General features: G+C 37.6%; 1 protein-coding gene across 1 annotated transcript; it reads right to left on the bottom strand.

The window, feature by feature from the left end:
- Window positions 1-10,224: 10,224 nt before the first annotated feature.
- On the bottom strand, window positions 10,225-12,749 carry LOC110738552. Its single transcript, XM_021918952.1, has 6 exons — window positions 12,079-12,749; window positions 11,914-12,000; window positions 11,126-11,791; window positions 10,900-11,037; window positions 10,730-10,813; window positions 10,225-10,446 (listed from the first exon to the last, which is right to left on the bottom strand). The coding sequence occupies exons 1-6, from the start codon at window positions 12,646-12,648 to the stop codon at window positions 10,225-10,227; spliced, it is 1,767 nt and encodes a 588-aa protein (XP_021774644.1). The 5' UTR covers window positions 12,649-12,749.
- Window positions 12,750-15,431: the final 2,682 nt, after the last annotated feature.

Raw genomic sequence — 15,431 nt, 5'->3', positions numbered from 1 at the left:
AAAGCCTCTACGGTGTTTGCATGAAGTCTTGAACGATGAGGACTGATTACTCTACCACCCATACTAAATGCGCTCTCAGATGCAACGGTAGATGCAGGTATGGCTAGAATGTCTTTGGCAATTTTTTGTAATGTCGGATATTTGAGTTCAATATGCCAAAAATTCAAAATATCAAAACCCTCACTCTCCGGATAAGCATCCTCCTCTAAATAATGGTCTAACTCAGACCTCACATTTACTTTCCTTGTTTTGATTTTCTTAGCCTTACTCCACTTATCTCCACCATCATCATCATTAGAGTTAATTGAAGAAATAGGCCGTTTTCCATTCACATTATTTAGATTAGAAGTTGCCATACTCCTAGCTTCCTTCTCTTGATACTCATACAACAAGTCATACAACAAGTTTTTTACCCTATCAATTTCATCTCCAGCCTTATCATAATATATGTCATTAAAATAAAACTCTACACACTCTAATTTGTTCCTAGGGTCTAAAATGGCAGCAATGGCCAATATCCCATTAATATTAGACCAATACTTTTCAAATTTATCATTCATATTTTTAGTCATATCCCTGATAAGTTGACTATCACTTAACAACCAAGACCTCAATGCAAGTTTAATTTCACAAACTTGGCGAAAGAACAAATTAGAAGTAGGATATTTTCGGCCAGAAAAAATTTCAGTCGTCTTGTGAAACATTTTTAACTTTTCACAAACCTTTTCAGCAAATTCCCAATCCATTTCAGTAGGAAGTATAAACTTTAAACGAGGATTTTGACACTTGATATTACTAAACACATCCTTATAAGGTAAAGCACTAGTAAGCATTAAAAAAGTTGAGTTTCATCTTGTTTTGCAATCTAAAACCAACTTTCTACCCTCTTCTCCTTCAAAAGATTTCACCTTATCCTCAAACATTTCAACTCGTTTTGGAGTTGCTGCCCAAAAGGAAACACAATCACGTATCCTCTTAATTCCATCACCAATTACATCTAGACCATCTTGTACAATTAGATTTAATATATGTGCACTACACCTTAAATGCAAAAATTTACCCTTCAACATAAGAGATTGTTCATTAAAACGAGGGCTCAAAACATCAAGCATAGCATCATTTGTAGTACAATTATCAACCACAATAGATGAAACTTTTTCAGCAATATTGTACATGTTCAAAGTGTCCAACAAGACTTGAGCAAGAGTGTCTTTTGTATGTGGACAAGGCACATAAGCAAACCTAAATAATCCATATAAAACACAATAAATAATCCCAAAAACAAGCCTAAATTAGCCTTATAAAACAGTAAAAACAGCACCAAACTAAGCAAGATAAAAACACAAGCTAGCCATATTAATCACAATAATCAGCAATTCAGCATTAAAAAAAAAAACACACAAATCAGCATCTTATCAAAAGTAAGAGTGAATTACCTCAATATTTTGTTGCGCAATACCCAAAAGTCATCAATATAGTGACATGTTACAGCCATATAACCTTTTCTTTGATTTGAAGCTGTCCACGTGTCAGTAGTGATAGCTATTCTCGACCCATTGCTCTCTAATGCTTTCTTTAGACTCGACTTTTCACTCATAAACATCTTCATTATATCAGCCCGTAATGTATTACGCGATATTATCTTAAAATGGGCATTTAAACTAGTCACAAACCTCCTAAAACCAATGTGATCCACTATAGACAACGGAGACTCATGCATAATTACCATGTTAGCTAATTCCCTCCTTGAAACTTCTTGGCTGAAGTTATCATTTTCAACTCTAGCTGACCCATCAGATTTGCGGTTGACACTCAAAAGCTTTTGTCGAATATCGACCTTTGAATTCTTTCTAGTACACCTTAAATTTATGTGGTCCTTAAGGTGTGATGTTCCATTTTTGGTTATTGCCGACAAGATATGATCACAATGGAGACACTTAGCTTTTGGCATACCATTTATTGTAATCTTTTGAAAATGTTCCCAAACCATTGAAGTCTGTTTTCTTGCTTTTCTTGTGGATGTCTCACTTTCATCGGGTTGAGAAGACATGTGTACAGATTGTGAGGGATTAGTATTTGGTTGACGAGGTGGAGGTGGTGGTGGAGTAGGTGATGCAGTAGGTACAGTAGAAGGATTTGATGAGGGGCATGAAGAATCATAGTTATCATAATCATACCCACAATCAAGATCATTATTATCACCCATCATCCTATAACAAAAGTATAAAAAATAGGATTAATATCAAGTTCAAACTAGCAGCTTTAGCAAGAGTACAACATGCATAATCTCACCAACTTTTTTAATTATCTTTTATTATTTACTGAAATAATTGGGGAATATTTTCCTTGATTATTCACAATAAGCAAGTCAGAATATATACAAGAGAATGGCGTTCATTAGGCGTGATACTAGCCTAAATACCTAAGTATAAAAAATACATACAAAAATATCTACACGATATATATTTAACATTTACAATGCTATTCAAATTTAAAATTAGGCATAAAAGTTGAAGTTTTTAGATCTAAAGTTGAAAACATCAGAAACGTTAATACAGAAGAAAAAATAAAACAAATTTCAAAGCTACTACTTATTTGAAAATTTTGAATGCAACTATGTACAAATTAAATACATATAAAAAAACTAACAATCTTTAATAAAAAAAATGGTTAAATCGAAACACACAAACATAGAATCGATTCTTGGATTATAGATTTATAGATGGTGTGTCAAAAGAACAAATTAAAATAGGGAAATTAAAAAAAAAAGGGTATAAAATTATACCTTAATCGCTGGACGTTGTAGGTGACTAAGGTGAGATGGAGTCGCAGGTGGAGGTGGAGTCGCCGGTGAGGGTTGAGTCGCCACCGGTGATGGTTGAGTCGCCGCCAGTGAGGGTGGAGTCGTCGGTGAGGGACTGAGGGTGGAGCCTAAAGAATGAAAGGTATAGAGAGAGAGTAGACTGTAGAGAGAGATTGAAAATGAAAGAAGGTGGCTGCTTGAAATTTAGATTATGGTTTATTTAATTTCAGGGCATTTTTTTTATTATAAAAATTAAACGGGTGGATGATAAACGGGTGACGGATGACTAAAAGTTCCACCCGAATCCGACCCGATCCGTCATCCGTTTCATCCACCACCCGCCCTTCATCCGTATAAGTCGGGTTTTCATCCATTTAATTAGAGCGGGTGGAGCGGATTACTGGATATCCATATAAAATTTCCATCCTTAAACTCGACCAATGTTTTTTTTTTTTTTGTTGTCCTACCAAGTTTACGAGAGTTTAAGTTTGCCTGCATTTGAATTCGACCCGGGTTGCTGTTATTTGGATGGTATACTGGAAAAAGGGGGTTGAATTATACTATGTTCCTTAGTGCCTAATTTTCGCGGAGTACAATACTGATTGTTGCTAGGAACTTAGACAATGCAAAGCGGATTTTATGAGGAAACCATCCAGGGCCTAACTAAAAGTAAAACGTTGACCTTTCAAGAAATTGCAAACCAAACCAATCCATTATAATAGACCAAACACTCTTAGTTACAACCTATTACAATCGTACAAGTTCTTGACCAAACTTACTACCTAGTTCCTACCCAAGCCAGAACTCACCAAGAACGTAAATGTTCTTCACTTGAATCGAATCCCAGATTCAAATCCCTAGTAATACTCCCGGAGCACTACTCACTCGGCCTCACCAAGAAGCACACACTTAGCAATACTCAATTACAATAACGAGAATCCTCACGAACTCTCATACCCCAATATACAAACCACTCAAAACCCTTTTTACCTTTACAAGATCTTAGAGAATAAATTCAAATACACATATACGTATGATGGACACTCAAAATCTGTCTGGAATTGACTGGACGAACTGAAATCAAACCCTAACCAGGATGTATTATAATTTTCAATTGTAAAAAAAATATCTGAACAAAATGCTCTCTCTCTCTCTCTCAAGCTTTCACTTTCTCTCTCAAAGGTCATCAAGGAACTCCCTCCTTGCTTAGGCAAGGGGGCCTTAGGAGCCTTTGTTTGGGATCTTGTTAGCTTTCTTTTTCAATTTTTTTTTTTCTTTTACAGGTATTCAACTTGCGAGTTTTTCTCTTTGCCCTGTCCTATTTCGTTCTCTTCCTTTCTTTTTATTTATCTCTTGCATTATGGATGGTCCTAGTTAAAATATTGATAAAAGCTTGGTGTTTAGCCCTAAAGATGATCAGGGGGTTTTAAATGATCAATCATCTAGCGTGGAGGTGACTAATTTGATCAATATTGATACCAACATGACATCTCCTCATGATGGTTCGGTTGTGCATGACGTCTCAAAGGAAAATGAGGTCATGCATGCTATAGAAGATATTCAGATGATAGATGATGATAATATAATCACACCTTCGATTTCCCCTAATCCTATAATTAAACAAACCTTTAGGGAAGCTATAAAGGCTTCTTCTCAATGGTTTTCTGAAGCACAAAAATTGTTATTACCTCCACTGAATGGGAGGATGAACATCTACCTCCTCATGATTCTTCCAAAGTTGTTTCTTTTCACAAGGATACTTTGGAAAAATTAAGGAAGCCATGGAAATTAACTTTGATGGGGAAGTGTCTAGGAATTTCAGTTCGGCCTTCGTTCATAACCTAACGAGTTCGAGCTATGTGGAGACCCAAGGGTACTCTTGAGGTCATTGATTTAGGGAAAGATGTCTATCTCTTCAGATTTTCAATTCCGGATGATTATGAAAAAGCTATTTTAGAGGGACCTTGGTTTATTATAGATCACTATCTAATGATCACGAAGTGGAAGCCTAATTTTAGGCCCTCTATGAATCCCTTTGATAGGATGATTGTTTGGATTCGTTTCCCGGAATTACCTGTGGAATACTATGATAAAGAAGCTCTTTTCGACATTGCAAAATTAGCAGGTAACCCTCTTCGTGTTGATTATGCTACTGATCATCTTACTCGTGCTAGATATGCTAGGGTTTTCTTAGACATAGATTTATCTATCCCTTTAGTTACTAATGTTTGGGTGGGTAATGGTTGGCAATCTATTGAGTATGAAAACTTACAATGCCTTTGTTTCACTTGCGGAAAAATAGGACACACCAAAGAAAAATGTAATCAAAAAGTGGTTTTTGTTGACAAAGGAAAAAATGTTAACACATGCACTACTACTACAAGCAACAATATTTTATTAGACAACAAGTCTTCATGCTCCATTATCCATGAAAAGTCTACTTCCTCCACTATGCATGAATCAGGGGTTTTTGTTCCCTATACTTCTAATGAGTATGAGGATTTCTTGGTCTCTAGCTACTTGAGACTAAAATGGTCTCAACCAAATAAAAAAAATAGATGGAATTGAAAAAGCTAGAATGCAAACAAAATAGCTGAATGAAAGAAAAGAAAAGGACAACAAGTGGGGGACCAATGTTTTTGTACTGTAAAAATGGAAATTCTCACATATTTCACCCCTTCAATTTTTCCCCCAAATTCATGGCGGGATCCAAATCCCCCAAATTTTTCCCTCCTCTTCAAATTTTTTGGGAAAAATTAATGGATTCCCATCCATTATTTTTTGAAGGCTCGACTACAACAATAATCAACAAATCAGCTGGGAGGAGTTGGAGTATTTTTGTAGCTGGATTTCTTGGCGACTCAAACCCTAGTTGTCTGTTAAATTAATTCACGCAATTTAACTCAGATTCTTCATCAATTAATAACTTCAACAAGTTTACCGGTGGCGAAATGATGAGTAATTTTTCGAATAAAGAGATTGAGATGATTGAGGTCGGTGTTTCGAACAATCTTTGAATTGGTTTAGTTTTCTCTACAAACTCAAGTAACTGAATTAGTTTTTACTGATAAATCAATGCCTTATTTGCTGGTAGTTGTTCAACTGAAATAAATCAATGCACTTAATGGCTAGTAGTTGTAATTGCTGGTACAAGTAGTTGTAATCGAGATAATATGAAGATGGTAGTTGTAAGAAATTGATTCAATTGAACTGAGAGAGAGTTTAGAAAGGATGCATGTTACAATAATTTACATTCAAAATGAATACCATTAAATATCAGATTGGTACCAAGTACCTTCTAATTGGTATTAGCAAAAATGACAATATGGTACCATCTAAAATAAAGATCAGATATTTTTGGAACTCTCATTCCCATTAACTGAGATGGAATTGCATAAGCGGTGAAATGCGTAAGTGATGGAACTGAGATTGAATTTAAGCGATGCATTGTGGTTCCGTTTGTATGTTCTTAAAGGACCTGTTTCGAACATAATTCATGAATTGAATTAGTGAAGGTGGATGTAAGTTAATGATATGAACTTGTTTTATTTATGTGTGGTAGTCGGATTGTATGTGTGTTGGGGTAATTTATTTGATGAAATATGAAATAGATTACAAGTATGAATTTTGTTTTGTATAGCAGTGGTGTTGATTTATTGTAATGTTATGAAGATTGTTGCTTTGTCCTTTATTATAATGTATTATAATGTGAGAAGAGATAGTACTATATTAATATTTGGTTTGTTTGGGTAGGATTGTAACGTTGATAACCAGAACAGTGTCATGGAGGGGAGCACATATGTTAACTCCAGTTCAGATAGCTCATCAGATAGTGATGGTAGCTTGCAATTTGATTTAAATGAGGATTTGAATATTGATGGAGGGGATTTTTTTATTTGAATAAGGACCCTGCTGACTGTAGCTTTCCCAGGGATGTTGGTGAGTTGAATAATGATTGTGGACACAACTTACACAATTCGGGATCAAGTAGATGTATAGGTGCAGCTGCATTACCTCATCCAGAAGTAAGGATGGAGTTTAGTTCTTGGGATGACATGAATAATTACTATCGTACATATGGAGAGCAAGAGGGATTTGGGGTTGTGTGTATAGGTGGGAGAAATAATGATGTTTACAACAAAGCGGCATATAGCGGTTATGTTTGGAAGTGCGAGTGTTATGGAATTACAACATACAAGAAGAGGGTTAATGGGAAGAGGGTTGTGGTATATGATGAGCCATCGAAGAAGAGGAAGAGTAAAAAATGTGAATGTCCAGTGATGTTGTATGGGCAAGGCCATAGTGACGGTGTGTGGAAGATTATGAAAGTCGTTAATGAGCACAATCACACTATGAATCCTGAGCTATCAAGGCACATTGCAATGTACAGAAAGCAAAAGATTACGAAGCATTTGGAGCAAAGGATTGAAACTGACCATGCTTCTGGTGCCTCGGTTAGTTATATTTTCAACAACATGGCGGGCCAAAGACACGGATTCGGGAATGTTAGTCTTACGAAAAAATATATTCATAATTTAGTGAATAGGAAGAGGAGATTGAAGTTGAAAAACGGTGATGCATCTGCTATGCTTGAGTATTTTGATAAAATGACTGCCAATAACCAAAAAAATTTCCACATGCATCGGCTTGATCCGAAGAGCCGATTGAAAGACATCATGTGGGTTGATGCTAGGAGCAGGGAGGCGTATCAGTATTTTGGAGATGTTGTCTGCTTCGACTCCACTTACCTTACTGACCAATACGAACTTCCCTTCTCAAATTTTGTGGGTGTCAACCACCATGGTCAGACTATCCTATTAGGTTGTGCTTTGGTATCACATGAGGATGCTGAGACATTTTAGTGGCTATTCAAGACATGGCTGTCTTGCATGAGGGGAAAGCGGTCGGCGGCTATCATGACAGATCAAGATGCAGCGATGAGGAAGGCAATAAGAGTCGTGTTCCCTATGCCGGCAACACGTCATAGGTGGTGTATGTGGCACATCATGAAAAAGTTTGGTACGAAGTTGGGTGCTGTAAAAGATTACGAAGCTGTGAAAGATGCTTTGCAAGGTGTGATCTACAACAGCATTACACCTGATGAATTTGTTGAATCTTGGTGGGAAGTGGTGAAAAAGTTCAAGCTAGAACAATATGAGTGCTACGAGTGGCTGGAAGGTTAGTAGCTCCTTAAATTCATTTTTTATTTGAGGGTAATTTGTTCTTGTTTTATTTAATATTTGTTATGGAGATGATTTCTGAAATCTGAAATCTGCACTGTTAGTTACTAATAGAGATTTCAGTATTGAACTTGATTTCTGAATAAAAATGCAATGAATACCATTCTAGCCATAGATGGTACCTTTCTAGTCACAGATGGTACCATTCTACACACAAATTGTACCAAATCCAGTAATGTATTACCATCCTAGTCAAAGATAGTACCACAGTTGACATATAGATAAATAACAATGTGGAAATGGATAGTATAATTATGCACTTTTGTGGACTGGTTATTTGGATTTCTTGTACATAAGCATTTATTGTGTTGGTGATTTTTATGGTGATTTTTGTATTAATGGTGATTTTTAATGGTGATTTTTATTTCCTTATGTTGCTGTGTCATCTTGTTGTTGCTTCATTGTAGTTGGTTTTGTTGTGTGTAGGTCTATACAAGGAGCGAGAGATGTGGATTCTTGCGTACGTTAAAGGGGTATTTTGGGCAAGAATGCAGACTACTCAACGTGTTGAGAGCATAAATAGTTTTTTTGATGGTTATATTAATAAACATACCCGGCTGTGTGAGTTTGCTCCTAATTATATTAAGGCGATGGAGAGCCGAGCTAATAATGAGCACGAAGCGGATGCTAATTGTGCACGATTCGTTAGGCCTCTAATATCGGAATTTACCTTAGAAGGTAAATTCCAGAAGGTGTATACAGATGCAAAGTTTGTGGAAGTTCAAAACCAGTACAACCGTGTAGCATATCTCACTCTTGTGTTGAAGAAGTTATTGTCACAAAATGAGGTGGAGTATGTGTTTTCAGATCGTGTGTGGATTTATTGCAAGAATAAGAAGAAGGAGACTCCCCTAAAAGGTCGATTGAAGGTATATACTGTTGTGTATAGTACAGAAAGGAAAGAGGCAAACTGTGACTGTTGACATTTTGAATGTCATGGAATTATTTGCAGGCATATAATAAAGGTGTTAGACATGAGTGGAGTGACTGAAGTTCCATCCATGTATGTTGTGGATAGGTGGAGAAAGGACATAAGTAGGAAACATACGCTTGTCAAAGTTGCGTATCATGACGCATCAAAAACAAAGGAGGTGCGAAGATATGATAAGCTTATGTGTAGCACTTGAACCTATTGTACTTCGTGCTTCTACATCTGATGAAGTTGTGGAAGTGTTAATGGACTAGATTCAGCTAATGAGCCTAAAATTCGATGAGTTGCATGCGTTGGCTGAGGGGTCAGGCCAGTTCGAGTGGTGAAGAAAGGCCGCCTAATGGTGAAATGGTACCTCAAGCTCCCAAAACCGTAACCCCCAAAACCCCAAGCTCAGTTAACAAAGGTAGTGTTGTAGGTTCTACGGATACACCAAATTCTTCTACATGTGTGAAAGATCCTGAACCTCGGGGTAATAATAAGAAGGGGAGACCTCGAACAACACGTTACACATCTCCAGCGGAAAAGGCCATGACTAAGGTACCAAAGACAGGGGGCAAAAAGAAACAAGGCAAGGGACATGACAACGAAGTACAATACGGTCAGGTGAATCCCCATCCACCTGAGTTCATGCAACAACAAGTAAGTTGAACTGCTTTAAGTGTTTTATTATTGTGCCAATTATTTTCCCTTTTTTTTATTACTCACATTCTTATTATTATAGGTTGGTTTCCCAAATGTATTACCTTCTCGGCACCATATTGGGAATATGTTTCCCAATAGTCAGGTAACATCAATTTGAGTAAAGTGTATATTTTAGTGTGTTGTTAAGTGTTGGAGATGATTGTATTCATAGTTGTGTTATGTATATGAATATATAGGTCAACAACCAAGGATACTTTGCTGGTGACCCGTTGGTGTTCACCGGAAGTGGGAGTGTTCCTTCCCCACCGTTTAACAGGAGGGTGCTAGCTAGTGGGATACATATGAGCCAGCATAGTGAGGCAGTTGGTTACTTCACCGCCAACAATGCGTATGGTGAAGTCCAATTTGGTGATGGCATCCATTTTATCAACCCGGCACATGTGCCCAACACGACCATACAAAATCCATATTCGCATACTCTCATGCAAAATCCAAATCCACATTTGCGAAATCTACATCCCCATCCTAGTTTCTCCTAACAATGCCCCTGTTAGCAGCATTAAGAATGCACTCAAATTTTTCCAAATACGACTTCATCAGTTTCATCACCTAATCAGTACAAATACAACACAACCAAATATCACAAACACCACAACAACTACATAAAGATGGAAAAATGTAATTAATGGAAAGACTGAGAAAACATCTCCATTTACAGATTTTACCCTTGATGTGACCACACACACAAACACACAAACCCACAGAGACATCGTGTGGACATATAGAAGGAGGTCAACTGAAATATAACTCAACTCAAAAATACCACACTGATAGATATTTCAGCACATAAACACAGAGTTCAGTTCCCATAACATTATCACAACAACATACTGTAATATAACTAAACTAAGTAACTCAACACAAATAGCACCATTACATTTCATTAATCTACCACATTCAAAGGTAATTAAAAACTTGAAACAATTACAAATAATGGGACCAACCACAATCAACTATTTCAAGTATTGAAACAATTACAAAACCATTGATTGCAATCTCTTAGGTGTAGCATGTTACATTCTCATAAAAGGTAAATTCAAAATCCCATACCTCCTTTCCAACCCTCACTTCTAATGGTTCCACAGAGTCCCTAGGCTCCAATGGATGCCTTTCCCCGTACGCTACATCAACCAACTGACAAATAAATACGCACCATCAATCCACAACAACTATATGATATACAACCATGCGGAATAGAAAATCAACCAAGTTTCACTTACTTTCAGTTTTCCATAATCTAAAGACGACAACAAGTCCTCTTGAATAGCTGCAGTAAATTTCTTATCGGCCCACACATCAATTCTGGGCATTGTCCCCCAACTCAATGGAGGCAACGCAAGATGATCCAAATAGAATATCTGCAAAACCAAACACAACTAAATACACTACAATATGATACAATTTTAAACACAATACACAAAACAATCGAATATTAGACAAACTCACCATCAGAAATAGGGCACATCCACCCCCACTAGCAGCATACCCTTTCGGGTCAAATCTTTTCTGAAAGTCCCGCACATAACCCATCAGCCTTCTATGGACACAAGAACAACAGTCATACTCATTAGCACCAGCCTCTACAGTAACATCAGGTAACAAGCTAGTACACATGCTCTGACCGTTAGTCGTTGGACACAAAATGCAGCCCAAAATAACTGTAAGAAAGACCCTCATAAAATTGTCCTTCTTCTCCTCCGTTCCAATTGGCATCAGTCCTAAACAATCATATGCCTTTTGAATCGAAATATTCTCTCGCCCACTTGCATTCAGCTCACCATAATGCCTAACAATGTCCGTTACTTTACTCTTAATTAAAGGATCCTCTACCATATTTGGCACAGGTCTTGGAACTCGGGGCAGATCAAATATACACCTCCATTGCTCTGGTCCTAAAGGCAACTCCTTCCCATCAACACCAACTAAAACACTCTTATCATGATCAACCCTTGTCATGAGCCAATAACAAAACCTCCGATCAATTTTTTTTACTTTCAGCTTCATCAAGCCACCAAACCCACACCTCGTCACAAGGTCTATTTTCTCTTGATCAATGTTCAAGATAGTTATCAGATAAGAGAAAGCAGAAATCCGACAGTTGTTATTTGCAGACTGAAATCTCCAAAAAAATTAAATCAAACAAACAATCAGAAACCCATAATATCATCATAATTCAGAACAAAATTAACATAACCTATTCACAGAAACACCAAAAAAAAGGGATCATGGTTTACCTTTCCACACTTCCTCAACTGCGTACTAACGACAACCCCGTTCATTTTCACCTTCTCACCAACCGATGGACCCGGTTCTAGATCAATCTACAAAATCAAAATTCATTTATAAATACTCAAGACCTAACCGCAAACTAATTTAACAAACTTATTACTTTACTTCACCTCATCATCTTGTTCAACAACAATTCTTCGCCTCTGTACTTGGCCCGGCATCTCCACATATTGCCTCTGCACTGGAGGGGGCCTTTCCACATATTGCTTCTGAACTGGAGGGGGCCTTTCCACATATTGCCTCTGAGTTGCTGACGGCCTCTCCACGTATTGTCTATGCGGTCTTTCTACAAATTGTCTTTTAACAGCTGCCGGACGCTTCACCGTTCTATAGATCCTCTTCTGTTGCTGAACAGGTTTGCTGCGATTGGAAGTGTTGGGCACAACTTTTTCTTGCTTCTCAACCACTTTCCGCTTACGCCCGCTTTGAGTAGGTTGTAGGTACTCCACCTCTTCAACATAATCACCAGCACCTAACACCTCATTTGGATCATCTTCTTCCACCTCTTCTTCATAATCTTCATCTTCAGAACTGCCTTCTTCATTGCCATCATCCTCCGGGTCATCTTCTAATTCATCCTCAACTACTACATCCTCCACTACTACATCCTCCACTACAGCTTTCAATTTTCTTTTACCCATTTGTTTGGTAGAAGAAGCCGGGGCAGGTGTGTTCTTCATAATGTTTTTCAAACTGGCCTAAAATATTTATAATATAACAACAATATTTTAGTCATTATTAAATTACAACCAAATTCTGAATTCTGTAAACCAAGCTAATACAACAAACTACAACACAACTTCATTACACTCACCCCCCAATTACGTCTGCAGCTTATTGAGGAGTCACCAGACCTCTCCAACACCATGACTATAACAAAGGATAAATACATTTCATTAAATACAACAACTCAAATCCCCCATTAAATGACACACATGCATGCTGCAATTTAGAATACACACACAAAAATTCAACATAGGCTTTACTTTTCACCATAACAACCAGAACCAGGATGGTATCTAATAAACCATACATGGGACTAAACCAATACCACACAAACACCTAATGGTATTAATACAAATCAATACCACACCAACACTCCACTTTAAAGCACCAACCTAACGCACCCATTTTCATTCACAACACCAAGTGTACAACAAACAACTATCATTCTACAAACCACAACACAGCCCCAACTCATCAATTTTCAACAAATTTTCAATTCCATTTGTACAGTACATCCATATTTTAACAGAAAAAAAATAAACCTTGAATCATCCACTTCCAACAATTTATCAAATCCAGAAATCAACATTGTAATTATCCTCAAAAATCAATAGTGGTAGGCATGCAGAACACTACATTCAAAATTAACCAACAAAAAACACAATTAAGTCATTATAATTTAACCAAAACGAAAACAACCGGACCCTCGCTAACACAAAAACCTTATTTAATGGCATTACAAAATCAAGAAAATCAACAGAAATCAAAACCAGAACCCTAACTACACACAAAATCAAACAAAAATCAACACAGAATAACACAAATTACAAATTCAATGGAATTTAAACAAACATAAGGCAAGAACTATGGTAAACCCTAACTACACACAAAATCAAAAAATACAAAACGACATAATTACCAAAAGCGGTTCGAAAATGCTACTTCACTGTCGCGAAAACGTTCTTGCGTCCACTACAACTTCAAATCTACAGAATTTGATCGCAAATCTATGGAGAACTTCTTCGTCTCTTGAAATGAAAACCCTTGCAATTTTACTCTCTCTCTCTCTCTTTGAAAACCCTTGAAATTTTTTTCCTCTGTTTTTTCAGTTTCTCCCTCCAAAAGCCTTACAATCTCTCTCCACTTTTTAGACTTTTCATTTCAAAACTTTTGCTGAACACGTGTGGGCCCCCACATTCTGATTTTTTTTTTTAAAGTAGGACAGCTTTATAACGAAATTACCTTGGTACCCTTGGTTGAGACCATTTTGGTCTCAAGTAGCTAGAGACCAAGAAATCCTCAATGAGTATGGTCCTTGGACTATAGTTTCTAACAAAAAGAAATTTGGTCAATCAAAGTCTCCACCAAAAAAAAAATAAGTCACACTACTATCCTAGCAAAATTCCAAATCTGCTCAGGCTCAGGTTTCAAAGCCCACTCCAGTGAAGCCCATCTCAGCAAAGCCCAACTCAACGAAGCCCATAGCTTTTATTTCCAGCAAATCCATTTCAGCAAATATTGCTCCTAAAAATCCTAAGGATTTTGGAAAACAAGCTATTTTACCCAATTCCACTATCTCTCCAAATCCTTTTGCTCTGCTAGACCCCACACCTTCTTCATCCACCAATCAGAATATAGAAATTAATTTATTAAGTGGCAATGATGAGCCTTTCCTTGAAAATAACATACGAAATCCCCCAAATCTTTCTTCTAATTCTCTACTCTCACACGCTTCCCTTTCATCTTCCATTGCTCCATCTTCAGACCTCAATTGCCATTTGGCACACAACAACTCGGCTTTAGCTATAGAGATTCATGCAAACCATTCAACTTCTTATATATTAGTTCAAAATACCCAGAATATGATCAACAAAGAAAACCAAACCACTGAAATTACAAACACGAAACCCATCTCAAATGGAGAAAAACAAAGCAAAAATCCCGCCAATTCGTCCTCCCCGCCGGACTGTCAGAATCAACCGGAGGGATTCCCTAACTCCACCTCTCCACCAATCATTTCCTCCGACCACCCTATCCTCATCCAGCTCCTTGATTCTATAGAGCCAACCCATAACTCCGGCATAACCTCTTTTGATGCGAATGCCGCCACCCCCTTTTCACCAATTTCTGCCACCTCCGACACCATTCACGCCTCCGGCGACCCAAATTCCTTTTCGACCCTCCATAACTCCAGCCCAAATTTCCAATATAGTTCAGACCCCTCCTCCGACACCCTTGACTCCTCTGCTATGGTCATTGACCGAGTCACCTCCGACTCCAGCCAAGATAGAATTGATGTACAATACCCTTCTCCAAATTTCGAACCTCATCAACACTCAATTCAATTCTCTATCTCCTCCGAAACCAACCCCTCCGCAACATCAGACCCTTCCACCCCAGCACTCCCATCAATCTCAGCAGACCATTCGACCATGGTACCAACAACAAGTACCATGGCCAAGATATCTAAACCATGACCTAGTTCCTCCCCCAACCAACCCACAAATAATTGATCTTCATTTGGGAAAGAGCGAGCAAGATCTAGAAAGCCCAGATCACTTTATGAAAATTTTCAGGATCCGAAAAGGGATTGTGGGACTTCAAATCGACATCAACTTCTGGAAACAAAGAACACGATCAAAGAAGTAGACTCGATTGTACTCCCGTTGAAGATGCACGATGTTGTTCTAATGAATCGTGCGACGCAGTGGAAGGAGTGGGACAAGTTTGATGTCTT

The sequence above is a fragment of the Chenopodium quinoa genome, unplaced genomic scaffold (genome assembly GCF_001683475.1).
Source record: "Chenopodium quinoa cultivar QQ74 unplaced genomic scaffold, ASM168347v1, whole genome shotgun sequence".
Classification (NCBI taxonomy): Eukaryota; Viridiplantae; Streptophyta; class Magnoliopsida; order Caryophyllales; family Amaranthaceae; genus Chenopodium; species Chenopodium quinoa.
Note: the sequence above shows the minus strand (reverse complement) of the source record. Positions and strands in the feature narration are given on the sequence as shown.

Bases quoted from the DNA above. Each gene is read 5' to 3' on its own strand.
- LOC110738552 (XM_021918952.1), bottom strand. From the start codon at position 12,648: ATGAAGAACACACCTGCCCCGGCTTCTTCTACCAAACAAATGGGTAAA. The intron at 12,001-12,078 runs GTGAAGTAAAGT...TTGATTTTGTAG, and splicing joins TTGTTGAACAAGATGATGAG to ATTGATCTAGAACCGGGTCC. The intron at 11,038-11,125 runs GTGAGTTTGTCT...TTGGTTTTGCAG, and splicing joins GATGTGCCCTATTTCTGATG to ATATTCTATTTGGATCATCT.